At 41.3% G+C, this 19,490-nt stretch overlaps 1 protein-coding gene and 1 non-coding gene across 3 annotated transcripts in view; both read left to right on the forward strand.

The window, feature by feature from the left end:
- The window catches only part of YEATS2 (YEATS domain containing 2), a 94,909-nt gene that overhangs the window by 11,362 nt on the left and 64,057 nt on the right, over window positions 1-19,490 (forward strand). For both annotated transcript variants that reach the window (XM_049775816.1, XM_049775817.1), the window contains exons 6-7: window positions 583-744; window positions 17,471-17,582. In XM_049775816.1, coding sequence (XP_049631773.1) covers window positions 583-744; window positions 17,471-17,582 — 274 coding nt within the window. The remainder of the gene's footprint in view (window positions 1-582; window positions 745-17,470; window positions 17,583-19,490) is intronic.
- LOC126012507 (small nucleolar RNA SNORA58) lies at window positions 18,015-18,151 on the forward strand. The gene has a single exon (XR_007496967.1). It is a non-coding gene; the product is annotated as a small nucleolar RNA SNORA58 (small nucleolar RNA).

Genomic DNA, 19,490 nt, shown 5'->3' on the forward strand with positions numbered 1-19,490 from the left:
GACACTTTTTGTTGTCTTTTTACTTTTAATTTTGTTACCATTCTTAAAATCTTCTAATTTTTAGATTTAATTTTTTGTTTCCGTTTGTTTTTAATTGCTTAGGCACACACTCAGGGGCTATTTCTGGCTCTGTTAGGGAGGAGACTATATGCAGTATAGTACCTGGAGACTGAAGTAGAGTTAATTTAGGTGTTTAATGCTGCAGACATGTTTGTCTTAACAATTGGGTTTTTGTTGAATACTAGAAATTTTGTATTTCCCCTTCAGCCAAGAGAACCAGGTCGTATCATATAATACTTTGCCTTCAACATGGTAGTGCCAGGAACTCAAGCCAAAACCAGCATCGCTTGGTTCAAACTGGGTCCAGTGCAAGCAAGGGCAGGTTTCAGAAACTCTAGTACAATTTCCCTGGCCCTTTCCCTTTTTCTTTTTCACCCAGTGGTTGTTCAGTATCCTGTTGTTTCACCTCCATGTAGTTGTGAATTTTTCACTTTTTCTTCCATAATTGATTTTCAGTTATAAGTTATAGTTAGGTGTTTGAAGAAAAAAAGACTTCATGATTTTTCTTTTTTGGTCCTCTAGGTATATACCTCCTGATAAGAGAGAAGAAAATGATCAGTCAACTCATAAGTGGATGGTGTATGTTCGAGGGTCTCGCAGAGAACCCAGCATTAATCATTTTGTCAAGAAAGTTTGGTTCTTCCTTCATCCCAGCTATAAACCAAATGACCTTGTGGAAGTTAGGTAAGCACACTTGAATTATTTAACCTAAGAAGTGCAGATTTATGGAAATGGTGGAAGACATTTAATTTGAGTGCTGCTTTTAAAATCTTGTGTTATTAATGATTTACTCATCTTTGACTCTTAAGTCACATTAGATTTAGTTGCCTTTGAAATGGCTACTCACTAAATGGACATTGTCTCTTGTCACATTGTTACCAGACAAATTATTTTAATTTAGTTTTCCTCTGGAAATAACATATTTATAGGTACAAATAAATAATAAAATGTTGCTTATTTGGGGATGGGGGTAGCTGGAGCAATAGGTAGGTGTTTGCCTTCTGACCTGGATTCAAGCTTGGTACCCCTTATGTACCTCTGAGCCCACCAGGAGTGATCCCAGGTGTGACCCCCCAAATTCAAAAATTAAAAAAATAAAATTTTAATTAATAGATACTATAAAGATTAAAATAGAGAATTAAAACTACTTAGATACTTTTTTACTTTCTTTTTGTTTTGTTTTGTTTTTTTGGGCAACACTCGTTTGATGCTCAGGGGTTATTCCTGGCTAAGCACTCAGAAATTGCCCCTGGCTTGGGGGGACCATATGGGACGCCGGGGTATCGAACCGCAGTCCTTCCTTGGCTAGCCACCTCACCGGCCCCTACAATTTTTTGTTTGTTTGTTTGTTTGGGCAACACCTGGTGACACTCAGGGGTTACTCCTGGCTATGCACTCAGAAATTGCTCCTGGCTTGGGAGACCATATGGGACTCCAGGGATTGAAGTGAGGTCTGTCTTGGGTCAGCCACGTGCAAGGCAAGTGCCCTACTGCTGCGCTATCGCTCTGGCTCTTGATCTCACTATTTCTAACATAACCTCTTTTTTTCTATGTTCCCAACAGTGGAGTTTTTGTTAATTTATCTAGCATGAAATATGTCGTATTTAGAAATGATTTCAGATGTATTCTTGACACCTTTGTATGGAGTGCTTACTAACCACCTATACATTCGTTGTCTAGTTTTGTTTTTTGCTTTTGTTTTTGTGGAAGCTATCATGATTTATCATCAGCATCTCCTATTTTTCACCTCTTAAGAACAATCCTTCTGCACCTGATTCTTAAGATATGTTTGTTTGGGGCCGGGCGGTGGCACTAGAGGTAAGGTGCCTGCCTTGCCTGCGCTAGCCTAGGACGGACTGTGGTTCGATCCCCCGGTGTCCCATATGGTCCCCCAAGCCAGGAGCGACTTCTGAGCGCATAGCCAGGAGTAACCCCTGAGCGTCACCGGGTGTGGCCCAAAAACAAACAAACAAAAAAAAAAAGATATGTTTGTTTTCTAAAAAGACTGCTTTTCTTCACATAAAACTACTTCCGGGTGGTTTAGGTCTATTTCATGCTCAGAGAAATGGCTTTCAGAGCACCTTTATCTCCTTAACCTGATGAAACCTCAGCTCTTCTGAAGCTTAGGAACATTTGTTGCTTCTTGTTAAAGGCATCCCTAATTATTGGCCACTTTCACAAATAACATTAGCACCCCAGTTCTTGGACTTTCTCTCTACAGATACCTTGGCCACCATTTCTAAACCTTCACCTCTCTGTTCATTCTTTTTTTGTTGTCATTTGTTTTTGTTTTGGAGTCACACACAGCCATACTCACAGTTTATGCCTGGTTCTGTACTCAAGGATCACTCCTGTTGGAGCTTGGGGGACAATAAAGGATATGGGGATTGAACCCAGGTTGGGTGCAAACAAGGGAAACCCTTTTCACACTGTACTGTTTTGTTTCTTCACTCTCAGCTCCTCAGCCACTGTTACTCCCTTGGGAAGGCTTTCCATTGAGGTTTTCATTTCATCTACTGAATTTTTCAGATCTGTTGTTTGAGTTTGGAGTTTTCTGAGTTCTATCATTGTGGTCTGTTCAGCTCGATCTATGTTTGCTTTGAGTTCTTTGACATCCTCCATATTAATACTCTAAACTCCTTATCTTGATAGCTGTTGTTCCTCTTTCATTTTAGGAATAGAGTTTACTTAAATTTCGTTTTATGGGTGGACTGAAAGTACAGTGGGTAGGGCTCTTGCCTGGCACAAAGTGAATCTGGTTTAAACCTCGGAATCTCACATGGTCCTCCAAGCACTCAGGAGTAATTTCTGAGCACAGAGCCAGGAGTAAAGCCTGAGGACTGTAGGTTATGTTCCTTTAAAAAAAAAAAAAAAGAATTTCATTCTTAGGCGTTTAGATATGAATGTTCAAAAGACCATGTCTGCGAGTTGCTTTAGAGCTGATGCAACAAGCCTTCCAGAGAGATGCTTACATATAGTTCATCACTCCTCTCCTGGAATTCCTTTGCTGACTTGTACTTTATTTTTTTTTTTTTTTTTTTGGTCGCTAAAAAGCATCTATCATCTTTTGTCTGTTTTCAACCACAGACACGTGTGCACTTGGTAGTTTTTTCCCTGAAGATCTGCCTATCATCTCGCAAGATATAACTCGGCTGCTCCTCCATGACTTTCTTTGCCCATTTTTTTTTCTATTGTTTAAATTGCAGTAATGAATTACTTGACTGCATAACATCTTGACAATATTTTTCTGAGTTTAGATAACCCAACTCTGCTAAGTAGTCCAGTAATTTTATTCATTCATTTTGGGTTTGGGGACTTTACCTTCTGGTGGCAACTCTCAGCTCCAAGTGTAAAGAAAGGACTGTGGTGTCCAGGATCAAATTCAGGCCTTGGCATGCAAAATATTGATCTCTCTCTGACCCATAGCTCAGTATTTAAAAGAAAAAAAAAACTGAGTTTGGTTGATAGGAAATAAGATGTTTTGTTTTGTTTGTTTATTCATTTGCCTCTACCCCCTTGAGAAACAGCCGTGGCCTCAACTTTTTGGGGATCTTTTGGTGGAGCAATGGTTTTTAGTCATATCCTATACTTTTATGGCCAGTCATAGATATTTATGTCTGTTGTTTGATTTGTTAATTCACATGAATATCTGCCTTACTAGACTCAGTTCTGATGTTTAGACCCTTTTCTTAACCATCTGTTTCTCTTATCATAGTGTGTTTGATATATAGTTAATAATGAGTTTGTACTAGTTGTTAGAATAAATTAATGGACCTGTGAGGTGGGCTTTTCCATTTGTAAGTGACTATTTGGAAGTTTTTAGTGTTATTAGCAGAGTCCTAACTTCCTCTAACTTGTAAACAGTAAACAGTGAACTGTTGTGTCTTGTGGTTTCACATAGATGATATAATCCCTTTTCTTTTTCCATATAGTGGTTCCAGTATTTTGATAACAGCTGTTGGATTGCTTTTAGTCATATCTAGGCCAAATACTCACACTTGCTTTGTATTACCTTTGTCATTCAAGTAATATTTCACAGCACCAGTTTGTTTTACTCTTCATATAATCTGTTTTTCTCTTTTTCTTTTTTTTTGGGGGGGGGCACACCCAGTGATGCTTAGGGGTTACTCCTGACTATGTGCTCAGAAATAGCTCCTGGGTTGGATGACCATATGGACGTCAGGGGATCAAACCACGGTCCGTCCTAGGTTAGCGCATGCAAGGCAAACACCCACTGCTTGTGCTACTGCTCTAGCCCTGACTTTTCACATATTCTTAAAATTAAACTTAAATTCTGGGCACTATTTCCTTTGAGGTGCAGAAGCTTCTCAGCTTAATATAGTCCCATCTGTTTTATTTCTGCTTCCGCTTGTTTGGAGTGTGCTGTTTCCTCCTTAAAGATGCCTTTAGTCTCAATGTCACGGAGTGTTTTACCTACATGTTGTTCTATATACCTTATGGTTTCAGGTCTGATACCAAGGTCTTTTTTTTTTTTTTTTTTGGTTTTTGGGTCACACCCGGCACCGCTCAGGGGTTACTCCTGGCTCTATGCTCAGAAATCGCTCCTGGCAGGCTCGGGGGACCATATGGGACGCCGGGATTCGAACCGATGACCTTCTGCACGAAAGGCAAACTCCTTACCCTCCATGCTATCTCTCCGGCCCCACCAAGGTCTTTTAATCCTCATTTTACCTCATATATGGAGATAGCTGGGGGTCTAAGTTCACTTTTTTGCAATTGGCTAACCAGTTGTGCCAACACCACTTTTTTTTGTTTTGTTTTTTGTTTTTTTGGGTCAGACCCGGCAGTGCTCAGGTGTTAATCCTGGCTCTAGGCTCAGAAATCACTCCTGGCAGGCTCGGGGACCATATGGGACTCTGGGATTCAAACCACTGTCATTCTGCATGCAAGGAATGCCTTATCTCCATGCTATCTCTCTGGCTCCTCTAAAACCACTTATTGAAGAGGGTTTTCTTGCTCCATTTAGGATTTCTTGCTTCTTTATCAAAAATTAGATGATGGTATGTCTGAGGAACATTCTCCGAGTACTCAAGCCAATTCCACCGATCTGAGCATCTGTCTTTATTCCAATACCATGCTGTTTTGATAACTATTGCTTTGTAATTCATTTTAAAGTTGGGGAAAGTAATGCCTTCTATATTTCTTTTCTCAAGGATTGCTTTAGCTCTTTGTGGGTGTTTATTGTTCCAAATGAATTTCAAAACTGTTTGATACACTTCTTTGAAGACTGTCATGGGTATCTTTAGATGGATTGCATTAAATCTGTACAATGTTTTGGGGAGTATTGCTATTTTAATGATGTTAATCATGTCAATCCAAGAGCAGGGTATGGGTTTCCATTTCTGTGTGTCCTCTCTTTATTTCTTGGAGCAGGGTTTTACAGTTTTCTTTATATAGGTCCTTCATGTCTTTAGTCAAGTTGACTCCAAGATATTTGACTTTGTGTGACACTAATGTGAATGGAGATGTTTTCTTTTCTTTTTTTTGGGTCACACCTGGCAGCACTCAGGGTTTACTCCTGGCTTTATGCTCAGAAATCACTCCTGGCAGGCTTGGGAGACCATATGGGATTTCCGGATTTGAACCACCGTCCTTCACCTTACTTTCATGCTATTTCTCTGGCCTCAGAGTTGTTTTCTTAATGTCCATTTCTTCCCTATCATTATTGGTATATAAAAAGGCCATTGATTTCTTTTTTTGGGGGGGGCACACCCAGTGACTCTCAAGGGTTACTCCTGGCTATCTGCTCGGAAATAGCTCCTGGCGGGCACGGGGGACCATATGGGACGCAGGGATTCGAACCAACCACCTTAAGTCCTGGGTTGGCTGCTTGCAAGGCAAATGCCGCTGTGCTATCTCTCCAGCCCCAGGCCATTGATTTCTTTGTACATCTATTATTTCTAAAAAGCTTTTTGGTAGAGTCTTAGGGTTTTCTAAGTATAGTATCATATCATCTGCCATCCACTGAGTGGGAGAAACTATTCACCCAATACCCATCAGATAAGGGGCTAATATCCAAAATATACAAGGCACTGACAGAACTTTACAAGAAAAAAAATCTAATCCCATCAAAAAATGGGGAGAAGAAATGAACAGATACTTTGACAAAAAAGAAATACAAATGGCTAAAAGGCACTTGAAAAAATGCTCCACATCACTAATCATCAGGGAGATGCAAATCAAAACAACTATGAGGTACCATCTCACACCACAGAGATTGGTGCACATCACAAAGAATGAGAACAAGCAGTGCTAGCGGGGATGTGAAGAAAAAAGAACTCTTATTCACTGCTGGTGGGAATGCCGTCTAGTCCAACCTTTATGGAAAGCTATATAGAGATTCCTCCAAAAGCTGGAAATCAAGCTCCCATACGATCCAGCTATACCCTAGGATATACCCTAGGAACACAAAAATATAGTACAAAAATCCCTTCCTCATACCTATATTCATTGCAGCACTGTTTACAATAGCCAGACTCTGGAAATAGCCTAGATGCCCCTCAATAGATGGATGGCTAAAGAAACTGTGGTACATATATACAATGAAATGAATCAGAAGAGATGAAGTCATGAAATTTTCTTAAACATGGATGTATATGGAATTTATTATGCTGAGTGAAATAAGTCAGAGGGAGAGAGAGACACAGAATGGTCTCACTTATCTATGGGTTTTGAGAAAAAAAAAAAGGCATTTGTGCAATGATTCTCAGAGACAAAAGAGAGGAGGACTGAAAGGTCCAGCTCACAACATGAAGCTCACTAACAGAGTGTGATGGGTGCAGTTAGAGAAATAATTACAGTGAGAACCATCATAACAAAATGTGACTGAATGAGGGAATAAAAAGCCTGTCTAGAGCACATGCCTGGGTGGGGTGGGGAGGAGGGACACTTGGGACATTGGTGATGGGAATGTTGCACTGGTGAAGGGTCTTTTAAAATATATATATATATATTACAAAAAAGAAAATTGAATGAGACATCAAAAAATAAAAATTAAATTAAACTTAAAATTTAGATGTAGCATAATTTCTGTAGACAATAGAACTGCAAAAGTGTTGCCTTTTGCTTACTTATATTTGAACTCTTATCTATTGGAGAATAGTTTGCATTTCTACTCAGCTCTCTTTTTTTTTGGTTTTTGGGCCATACCCTGCGGTGCTCAGGGGTTTAATCCTAGCTGTCTGCTCAGAAATAGCTCCTTGCAGGCACGGGGGGGGGGGGACGGGGGGGGGACGGGAGGGGGGACGGGACAGGACGACCATATGGGACACTGGGATTGATCTTGGATAGGCTGCTTGCAAGGCAAATGCTGCTGTGCTCTCTCTTCGGGCTCTCTACTCAGCTCTTTTATCCTTCATTGGAATGCTTTGATTGACTTTTGCATGCAAATTTAGGAGGTTAATCAGATATTTGGGTATGGTGTTTAAATAACATTTGCTAATTGATTTCCCGTTACTCTTGCTTACTAGCTCCCTAAGAAGCACTACATTAAGTTTTCAGTTCAAATTGTTGCAAATAATTGTATCTGCAAAGGATGTCAGATTTTCAGTTTGTGGATCTAAGGCACATAACTTTGTCTACAGCCTTTTTGTTGAACTCTGGTTTAATCGCTGGCACCGCCTGTGGTCTCCTGAGTACAAAGGTCTTAGCCCAGACTTTCCCTCCTCCCCCAAATGCAGGCATTATGGAGCCAGAGAGTACAGGGATTAAGGTGTTTTGCTTTACATGCAGTTGACCCCAGTTCAATGTTTAGCACTGTATATGGTTCCCTGGTAAGTCACCTCAACTTTCTACCCCTAAAAGCCAAAAAAATAAAAAAATAAAAACAAGTCACCTCAACTTTCTACCCCTAAAAGCCAAAAAAATAAAAAAATAAAAACAAGAACAACAAACTCAACTAACAACAAATTTTCAGTTTGTGTTTTAGCTTTGCTTTGTGCTGAATCTGACCTACCCTCAAGCCAGGAACTGTAAAACCTGTCCTATATTCAGTTTTTGTTTGTTTTGTTTTAAGTCCTGATATCTTTCCAAAACCTGTCCATACTTTTGTACATTCTAACATGCAGAGTTGTAGTTTTGAGTTTTTGTTCATACCTTTTTTTTTCTTTTTGGTTTTTGGGCCACACCCGACGTGTTCAGGGATTACTCCTGGCTATCTGCTCAGAAATAACTCCTGGCAGGCACGGGGGACCATATGGGATGCCGGGATTCCAACTAACCATCTTATTTTTGGTTTTGGTTTTGGTTTTGGTTTTTGGGCCACACCCGGCGGTGCTCAGCGGTTACTCCTGGCTGTCTGCTCAGAAATAGCTCCTGGCAGGCACAGGGGACCATATGGGACACCGGGATTCCAACCAACCACCTTTGGTCCTGGATCGGCTGCTTGCAAGGCAAACGCCACTGTGCTATCTCTCCGGGCCCCCAACCAACCATCTTACATCCTGGATTGGCTGCTTGCAAGGCAAATGCTGCTGTGCTATCTCTCCGGCCCCATGTTCATACTTTAATTTATAGTTGTTCTGGAAAAGTACTGACTTTGATCACCACAATGGTGACACTCAGGTAAAATACAAATCCCCAATAGTGTATGGACCTCAACACCATCTTTTTTATTCTCTCATTGCTCAAAACTCACCGACACTAGCCTTTCCATAAACAGTCCATAAATTGTTCTCCTTTAGAATCTTTGTGATTGTTACTTCATGAGATTTTAGAACCTAATTCCTCATCACTTGGATGGTCATTCATTTTAATTTTAACTTTATATATCAAAAAAAGAAGAAAAAAGCATGTCTGTAAAAATAATGAAAGGGGTTTCTTACATTGGTACATATAGTTATTTGATGAGTAGGCAAGATCTTTCACTGCTGCTTTGAAACTTAGGAATTGATTTTGCATCTATTTCAGAGCACAGGTGTGTTTCTGCATTCTGAATCTCTTCCCAAGCATACAAACTGGTAAAGGGCAGGTTGGGTTTTGTTTTGTAGTAGTTTGGTTCTGTTGTGGTGGCCACCTTTAGCCAACTTCATAGGCCCTGGGTTTTAGATTTTGCTTTTAGGCACACAGCAATACTAAATGTATACTGGTAGACCTGGAGATTCAGATGTGAATTGTCAAGAGGAAAAACGTGATCTCCCCACCTTTGAGGAGTTGAATAGAATATTCCTGTTCCTGGTGCAAGAGAATCACTGAAGAGAATGATACTGAGACTCTTGGAAACATTTGTATCTATTTCATTTGGTGTGAATGAATGTAGGAACTGCATTGTGCAGGTGAAGTATATTGTTAGCCATAAAATAAGTTTTAAATTTCATAGTAGTTACCTCAGGAAAATAAAAATTGGGCCAGAGAGATAACACAGAGGTAAGGGGCCAGAGTGGTGGTGCAAATGGTAAGGCATCTGCCTTGCCCACGCTAGCCTAGGATGGACTGCGGTTTGATATCCCCCCCACCCCCCCCACCCCCGTCCCATATGGTCCCCCAAGGCAGGAGTAATCCCTGAGCTCACCGGGTATGGCCCCAAAACAAAAAATAAACAACAAATAACCCCCAAAGAGGTAAAGTGCTTGCTTTGAATGCAGCCAACCCAGGTTTCATCCTGGGCACTTCATATCCTTCCCTGGGCCCTTCCAGGAGTAAGCCCTGAGCACAGCCAGGTCTGGCTGCTAAGACAAACAAACAAAAATAAATCAAAAAATAAAAAGACCCAGAAGGCAGAAGTAAGTCCTTGGTACAGAAATGCAAACTTGGGCTGTGTTCTTAGAATTCCATAGATTTGCAGTGCCCTACAGTCCGATGCTGTCCCGCCACACTGTTGTCTGTGGTGGGGAGTGACCTGGGTGGGAGAGAAAGGTGTGAACCAGCTCTTTGAGCCCTAAAGCCTGATGCCTGGGTTTGAATCTTTGTTCCCTTATTTAGAAACTATGCCCTGGGACCAGAATGGTATACATAGGATGCACTGGTGTTCTATATGGTTCTCTGAACCTTCCTTCCAGGAATGTTACATAAGTGCAGAACCAAGAATAACCCCTGAGCATTGCTGGGAGTGGCCCCAAAATAGACAAAAACAAAACAAAACACAAAACTGTGCCAATGGCAACTTAAGTAGTCAACCATAGCATGTCTCAGTGGAGGTATTTTATTATGTGGTTATAAAGCCAGACAAGTTAAAAGATAGAATTGACTTCACACAGTGACTGCACTATAGTAAACTGTGCGTTTTTTCTGCAAAGGAAAACAGTATATTGGGCTGGGCGGCGATACTGTTAGTATTTGGTTTTTTGGTTTGTTTTCATTGGGCGGGGGGAATTGGACCACACCCAGCAGTGCTCAGGGGTACTCCTGGCTCTGCACTCAGAAATTGCTCCTGCCAGGCTTGGGGGACCATATGGGATGATGTGAATCGAACCTGGGTCTGTCCCGGTTCAGCTGTGCGCAAGGCAAACACCCTACCTCTGTGCTATTGCTCACGTTCCCAGTTTCTATAAATTTTTGAAGGTCTATAGGGGAACTATAACATATATTCTAGAAAAAGACAATATTTATAGCTGATAGATTCAGAAGTATAGTAGCAACCTTCATTAAATAATGAGTTCTGGATGTCCAGAAATGATCGTGAAAGATTGGTCAACTAACTGAATTATTTGGGTGAGACATTATATTCTTCCTGTTTCTAAACCTGCCAATTTTTTTTTTTTTTGGCTCATACTTGCTGTGCCCAGAGATTACTCAGGAGATCATACGGGGATGTTGGGGACCTGACTCGGGTTCAAGGCTAGCACTTTACTCCTTGTAATATATCTCCAGCTCCAAAATGGCATTTTTTTGTTTTTGTTTTTGTTTTGGGTCACACTCATTTGATGCTCAGGGGTTACTCCTGGCTAAGCGCTCAGAAATCGCCCCTGGCTTGGGGGGACCATATGGGATGCCCGGAGGATCGAACTGAGGTCTTTCCTTGGCTAGCACTTGCAAGGCAAACACCTTACCTCTAGTGCCACCTTACCGGCCCCCAAAATGGCATTTTTAAGATCTCTATTGCTTTGTTTTTTCTCTCTGGGTCATCAGTGAAGTTACTCTTCTATAAATACTCTACAGGTCTATTAAAGGTTTAGGAGCTGACAGTCCTTATATAAGTGAAGACATCTTTGTTTTTTTCTGGAAAACCAAAACAAAACATAGTTTAATAAAACAAACAAGAAGTCATGTATAACTTCAAGTTCATTTTGAGCTTCCTCACTGAGTCAAGGGTGCAGTCAGTTCCCCACTCACTTGTCCAGTCAGCCTGGGGCATACCCATGAAGAACTGTCACCCTCCTCTCAACACTTGAGTAGGTGTGAATGAAGACCAAAGACCTGGGGGTAGGAATGGCAGGGCTGGTTTCCTAAGCGGTTCAGAAGACCAGACTCTTCGTCAGCTGAAAATCATTCTTCAGAAGAACAACATTCATCTGTTATGTGTTATCTTCTATTCCTTCTTTTGCTTCCCAAAAATATGTTATAGGGGAATATCCCATTGAAAACTTGGTTCCCTTTGCAGCTCCTTTTTGCTTTATTGCTTCTATTTAGCCTTCCTTCCTCTCAGTGAATATAAGGCAGACTAGGTACATCTCATCTGTTCAGGACACAGCTGGTGTGCTAGACCCATACTGGCAGAAATTCAGCATATAAACGTCATTTTTTTGAGGGGGTCACACCTGGCGGCATTTGGGTGTTTCCTGGCTCTGCGCTCAGAAATCGCTCCTGGCAGACACGGGGGACTATCTGGGATTCCAGGATTTGAACTACCATCAGTCCTGGGTCTACTGCATACAAGGCAAATGCCCTACCGCTGTGCTATCTCTCCGGCCCCTAAACATTGTCATTGACACATACTGAAAGATTAATTCAGGCTTTTGCTTAAAAGGACCAGTTGCGTTATCATAGAATTTGCTTTAATCTTACATTCATTATGCTTTGAAGCAGTATCTCCTCATGTTGTGCTTATAGGCCTGGGTGCCCTAGAAATGGCACAAATTATGCTTCTCCTAGCACCACAGGATTAGCACCTGAGCACTGCTGCATATGACTCACCATATCAAACAAGACAAAGCAAAAAAGGAGAGGATGAAGCATTCATTTTGCTTTTCTGCCCTACCAGATCTCTTGTTTTGGATCCCTTTTCAGTCTTCTCAGATTGCTCTTCTCATTTGATATCAAGCTATCTTTTCTTTTCAGCTGATTATATCTCAGCTATGGTGGTTTCTCTTTCTAATTTAGCTAGTGTTCTAGTCTTTTCTATCCAGGGCTTGCTAATTTTCTTTGCTTGCTTTTCTGTTTACAACACAAGTAGGTTTCTTTATTTTCTGGACAATTCTTAGACTCAAGGATGAGCTCTTAGAAGCTCTCCTGTCCCCCCTGCTGGCCTCTGGCTTGGTGCCTGATCTAGATCTGTTGTTAGACTCTTCTCAAGCCTTCTTCCCCTCTCTTCCATCCCTTGTGATGATAGGTGGGTCACACATAGCTGTGAGTTGTGCTCTTATATATCTTTCTTTGGCTCTGAGATCCAAATGGCATCACCAGAGATGGCAAGAGTGGCCTTGCAGACGTGTCTGTGCTACATCCCCTGGCACTTACAGCCTGTTCTTGACTCTGCTCACTGAATTTGCACTTCTTAGCTTTCAAAACCCACAGTGGAAGTACCTTACTCTATATATAATCTTGGCATTCTCTTTCATTGCTGTAAAACCACGCTGGTGATTCATAGGAACATTTAAATTTTAAATTTTAATTTATTTTCTTCATTAGCTTAAACAACTTTCTGTTTTTAACAGACCTTAAAGGTCAATCAGTTAAATGTTCCCCTTTTTGTTTTTTGGATCATGCCCAGTTTTGCACAAGGGTAACTTCTGGCTCTACACTTGGGCATTACTCCTGGCAGGCTTGGGAGACATGGGATGTCAGGGTCAAACCTTGGTCGGCCATGTGCAAGGCAAATGCCCTATTCACTGCTGCACTATCACTCTGAACCCAAAAGTACCATACCTATTTTAATTATAACTCATGTACCATTGATGATTGATGGTTTGTCACTCTTCTTTTCATTAATTTTCCTTTTGCTTCCCTTCAACATAGTTTTTTTGTTTGTTTTGGGGCCACATCCGGCAGTGCTCAGGGATTACTCCTGACTCTGTGCTCAGAAATCGCTCCTGGCAGACTCGGGACCATATGGGATGCTGGGGATTGAACCTAGGTTCCTGCTGGGTCTGTCGCATGCAAGGCAAACACCCTACTGCTGAGCTATCTGTTCGGCCACTTCAACATAGCATTTTGAATGACAACAAACTAGTTCAGTGAGCAAAATACATATTCCTCACCATCCACTAAATTCAGAGTGAGTGTGTCATACTGTTAATACTTAAAAAAAATCAGTAGCTTTATTTCTTTTCTACCTCCCCATTATTGCTGTTACTGTGATGGGCTTGTACACATGATGCGACACCTCTAGAGAGCACAGCTATGCTGAGATCTGGCTCATGTTCACATGCCTGGCAAGGAGCCACATCCCCAAGCACAACACAGGTTCTTCAGATCTTTTCAGTGCCAAATTTCAAATAAATTGTCACTTTTCAGATTAAAACATTCATTTTGTGTTTGCCAGGATGTAAAATAAACGAACGTTTGAGTAGTGAATGTGCAGCTCAGAGTTTTTCACAGATAATCAAGACAATGTGATAGCTATCAATGTCTCCTAGTTCTCTAAACAAAATTATAGCATTGGATTATATGGTATAAGTTATGTTGTGTTGATTTTAGGCTGTTTTATGAAGCTCTTTTTAGTGGATTTCATACATGAAAGATCATAACACTGCACTCTCCACCAGCATGTCCACTTCTCTCCACCATTGTTCTAGTGATTCCTCCCCTCTATCGTTTTACAAGTAGGAACTGTTAGCTTCCTACGGACAACCAGTTCTCAATTTCTGTTGCCTTTGGACATTTGTTATTCCTCTACTATGATTTTTATATCTACTTATGAAAGAGATAAGAGATTCTTTTGTGTCTGTCCCTCTACTGACTTTATTCAGCATGATACTCTACATCTATCCAAGCAGCAGAAAATAGCATGATTTCATCTTTTCTTATAGCTGAGTTGTATTTCATTGTGTATATGTACCATATATTCTTACTGTAATTTTTTTGTTTTGTTTTGTTTTGGGGTCACACCTGGCAGCACTCAGGTGTTACTCCTGGCTCAGCACTCAGAAATTGCCCCTGACAGGCTCAGGGGACCATATGGGATGCCTGGATTTGAACCACCACTCTTCTGCATGCAAGGCAAATGCCCTACTTTCATGCTATCTCTCTGGCTCCCTGTACCATATATTCTTGATTATTTTGGGGGATAGTACCTAACTCTACTCAGAACTTACTCCTGGTTCTGTGCTCAGGCATAACTCCTAGTGGGACTTATAGGACCATATGAGTGGCTGGAAATTGAACCAGGTCAGTTGTATGCTCTACTGGTTGTACTCTCCAGCTTTGTTCAGTATAGATTTTTTATCCAACCATTTGTTCTTGAACTCTTGGGCTGTTTTAGATTAGGGCTCTTGTAAATAGTGCTGTAATAAATATAGAAGTACAAATGTCCTTTTTTAAAATCGATTTGGGCTCTTAGGCTAGATGCCAAGGAGTGGAATTACTGGGTCATTGGGAAGTTAGCTTTTTGAGAAGTACCATCATACTGTTATCCAGAAAGGCTAGACTAGTTTGCATTCTCATTAACAGTGTATGAAGTTCTCTTTTTCCTCCCATCCACGCCAGCACTTATTTTTTGTTCTTTGAGGTATGCCTGTCTCACTGGTATGAGGCGTTATCTCATTATTGTTTTGATTTGTATTTCCTTGATGATAAATTATGTGGAGCACTTTTGTTATTAATTTTTAATGAATCACCATGAGATATACACAACAAATTTGTTCATAATTAAATTTTAGTCAGACATTATGTCAGCACCAGATGTAGAGCATTTTTTCATATACTTTTGGGCTATTTTATTTCTTCAAGCAGGTCTATTCACCTCTTTTTGATGGAGTTGTGTGTGTGTGTGTGTGTGTGTGTGTAGTTCTAGTGCTTTTTGAATCAAGGATATGGGCAAATATTCTCTCGTAGTCTGTAGAGTATCTTTATTCTTATCAATTTCTCTCTCTCTCTCTCTCTCTCTCTCTCTCTCTCTCTCTCTCTCTCTCTCTCTCGTTTTTTGGGCCACACCCACTAGCGCTCAGGGTTTATGCCTGGCTCTGCTCAGAAATTGCTTCTGGCAGGCACAGGGGACCATATGGGATGCTGGGAATCGAACCCAGGTCTGTCTTGGGTTGGCCTTGTGCAAGGCAAATGCCCTACTGCTGTGTTATCTCTCCGGCCCCTCATCAATTTCTCATGAAGTGCTGAAGATTCTTAGTTTGTAGTCCCAAATTGTTCTCTTTTTTTTTATGTGTTACCAGTGATACTGAATCATTGAATGTTCTTCTAACTTTAGTGTCAGGAACTGTCCTATTTATATTCTCCTTAGTGTAATTTATAGATTCATGTCAGATGTTGTGATTCTTTTTTTTTTTTTTTTTGGTTTTTTGGGCCACACCCGGCGTTGCTCAGGGGTTACTCCTGGCTGTCTGCTCAGAAATAGCTCCTGGCAGGCACAGGGGACCGTATGAGACACCGGGATTCCAACCAACCACCTTTGGTCCTGGATCGGCTGCTTGCAGGGCAAACACCGCTGTGCTATCTCTCCGGGCCCTGATGTTGTGATTCTTAATCCACATTGATTTGACTTTTGTGCATGGTGTTAGAAAGGGATCTGAAATCATTTCTTATCTGGGACTGACTTCTCTCCATACCACGTGCTGCAGAGACATTCCTTGTTCCACTTCCTATTTTTTGTTTCTTTATTGAAGATTAACTGTCTACTTAGGGAATGAATCTGCTTCTGGATTCTCAATTCTGTTCCTTTGCTCTGAAAGTCTGTCTTTATTCCTGTGAAGTGAGATGAATTTCTTTTTTTGTTTGTTTTTGGGCCACACCCGGTAACACTCAGGGGTTACTCCTGGCTATGGGCTCAGAAGTTGCTCCTGGCTTGGGGGACCATATGGGACACCGGGGGATCGAACCGTGGTCCATCCAAGGCTAGTGCAGGCAAGGCAGGCACCTTACCTCTAGCGCCACCGCCCGGCCCGAGATGAGTTTCTTAACTAAATATTCAGTAATGAAATTTAGTGAAGTTGAATTATTTTTTGTTATTAACTTAGCATTTTAGGAAAATCCAGATTGATTTAGCCTCAAAAGAAAAATATGTTTCGTTTTTGTTGTTGTGGACCACAGCTGGTGCTACTTGGAGGACATCCATATGGTGCTAGGATCATACCTAGACCTCCCAAATGCAAAACATGTTTAGACCAATGGGCTAATTCTTGGTCAAAGGAAACTGGAGCCAGAGAGAGTAAACTTTGTCATTTTTGTTTTTGGGCCATACCCAGTGGTTCTCAGCGACTCTCCTGGCTTTGCACTCTGGGACCATATGGGATTGCCAGGTAATTGAACTGGTTGACTGCATGCAAGGCAAGTTATCTAGCCCCAAGATGTGAACTTCTGGCTAACCATTATAAAATAATCATTTTCTCTTTAGTATGAGAAAGTGGGACCATCATGGTTCTGGCTTAGGTGGTAGAACACAAACCTCATATGTGCCAGGCCCTGAGTTCAATCAGCAATACCACATGGTCCCTTGAGTAGCAGGCATAATCTGGGTGACCTGACCACTGCTGGATGAGGCCCTGGTGGCACTTCTGTACTGCTGAGTATTCGTGATTGCTATATTTGTTAGAGCACCACTGGGCCCTTAGCATTGCAGGGACCATATACCACTGAATTCGGAGAGGCTCCTTATTTTTTATTTTAAGTAAAAACAGGTTTTAGAAATTTTGAGGAAAAGAAAGAGAATGACTTGCCTGAGAGAGCCTCAGTACATGTCCCAGAGTTAAAATATGAAAGTTTCACATCTCCCCTCACATCTATTGTTTTGTTTTGTTTTGTTTTTTGCTTTTTGGGCCACACCTGGTGACACTCAGGGGTTACTCCTGGCTCTGCACTCAGAAATCGCTCCTGGCTTGGGGACCATATGGGACGCCGGGGATTGAACTGTGGTCCATCATAGGTTAGCATGTGCAAGGCAGACACCCTACCTCTTGTGCCACTGCTCTGGCCCCTCCCCTCACATCTTGAGGGGAGATGCGGGCAACTTGTGTGTATGGACACTATATCCATCAGCTGGCAACATACACATGTGCAAGTCAAGGCTCCTATTAAAAAAATATTGAGGTGAGCAGGGACTAATGAGTTAATGCCTGTTTTTCCCTAGAGAGCCTCCTTTCCACCTGACCAGAAGAGGCTGGGGTGAGTTTCCTGTCAGAGTTCAAGTTCACTTTAAGGACAGCCAGAACAAGCGGATAGATATCATACATAATCTGAAGGTATCGTAATAAGACATTGCTTCCCAGATACGAATGTCTCCTTAGCCTAGTACTGAAAACAGCAGTATTCAGACTTCTGAAAGAAATGTCTGGATTCTAGAAGTCGGTTAGATCTTGTGTGTCCTATGCTGTGCCGAAGATGAACCCTGCAGATAATCAGAAGACTTGAGCCTCTTGTTAGGCCTGTTGTTTTTTATTACCTGAGGTTAAACAACCAAAACCAAACATCATCATTGTCATCGTCATCACCACCATCACCACCATCACCATCATCATTTTATTTTTGCTTCTCCAGAAAATGGAGAAAACAATGAACCTGTTATTTGGATAAGGAGTATGCTTCTCTTCCAATGATAAAGTGAAGATCTTTAGAAAATTGAGAAATTTTATATAGAACATTGTAGTTAATCATTTTGTGATTTAAGAAGTTCAGGGCATACCCGTAGACCTTGCTTGACTACTTATGGACAGGCAGGGGGGACAGTGTATGCAAGAGAAATCTGGAGATCATGCCAGTTCTTGTCAGCTTAATGGGTGGCTGAATAAATTGCAGCAGTGCTCCTACATTAAAGAAAAATGTTCTTTATTGTTATAGCTACATATTTCTTATGCAGCTGTGAGAAATGTTTTCAAGGCCTGGGGGGAAATAATAAAAAGTGAAAATTACAGAATATGAAGCTGTATGTGCAGTGTGAGGTTAACTGATTTGTGTCTGTGTGTATGGGTATGTGGCTTGAAGTTTGAGCCATGGGCCTCAGAGATGCAAGGCATGCACTGAATCAACTGATTTTAAATAGGTGGAAGACACCCAAAAAATACATGCCGAAGTACTAGTCACTGAAGTAATGGCATCACGAGCAGTCTACCTTCTCCCTTTTTCTGTTAATATTGATACCCAAAGCACCTCGGTGATTTCTCTAAAGGAAACTGTTTATAGAGAGTTCACATATATTCTGTTTTGGAGACCTCATAGAATTCCTGTTTGATTGTGACACAGTGCTTTGGGATTCAGTTAACAATGGGACTAAGCAATCAATGCTGCAGCATGTAGGGTGCTTGTTTTGCATATGGCCAAGCCAGGTTCAGTCCCTCACACTCCATGTGGTCCTCCAGGTACCACCTATTGTGATCCCTGAATAAGCATGAATAAGCTTGAGCACCAACAGATGTGGCCCCAAAACGGTTACAGTAAAGTAGTATTGGAGCGATAATACAAGGATTAAGACTCTTGCTTGTCTTGCATATGCTTGGCTGACTGTGGTTCATTCCCCAGCACCACACGGCCCATCACATATGTACAAGTTTCATCAGGTGTGATCCCTGAGTACAGAGCCAGGAGTAAACCCTAAGCACTATAGATTGTGGCCCCAACTCCTCTCTCCTCATTTCCTTAGAATTCCAGAAAGGCATTCCCAGGTGTACTAGAAAACAGTTACTTGCTGATTGCCTGAGATCTAAACTACCTGGATTGTGGCATCTGTTAGTACTGGATTATCATATTCTCTTTCTCTGGGTTGATTCTCAGAGCTATACCGTTTGTTTGTACCCTATTCTTGTTCTTTTGTTCAGACCATGATTCCTCATAATCTTTTTTACATTGCACTCTTGTCTCTCTGCCCTTCCTAGCCTTATCTTGTTCCTGCTTAGCTTCTTTAGTCTTTTATAGTCTCCTTTACCTTCAGTCCCTAAAACATACTCTTATCAAAGCAGTCTTCCTTTCAGATCATAGGAACTGTTCTGTTAAGGCTTTTTAAGAAACCGCTGCTGACTTCTGTTATTCAAGTTCAAATGATAATGGGCCTCTTCACACTTTTTACACAATGCACATGTTTCCCTTTTGTCGCCACACTGATGCACCACAGGGCACACTCTTCTTCAGCCAGACCAATAGATGTAGGTTTCAGAAAT

Source organism: Suncus etruscus, chromosome 6 (genome assembly GCF_024139225.1).
Source record: "Suncus etruscus isolate mSunEtr1 chromosome 6, mSunEtr1.pri.cur, whole genome shotgun sequence".
NCBI classification, from domain to species: domain Eukaryota; kingdom Metazoa; phylum Chordata; class Mammalia; order Eulipotyphla; family Soricidae; genus Suncus; species Suncus etruscus.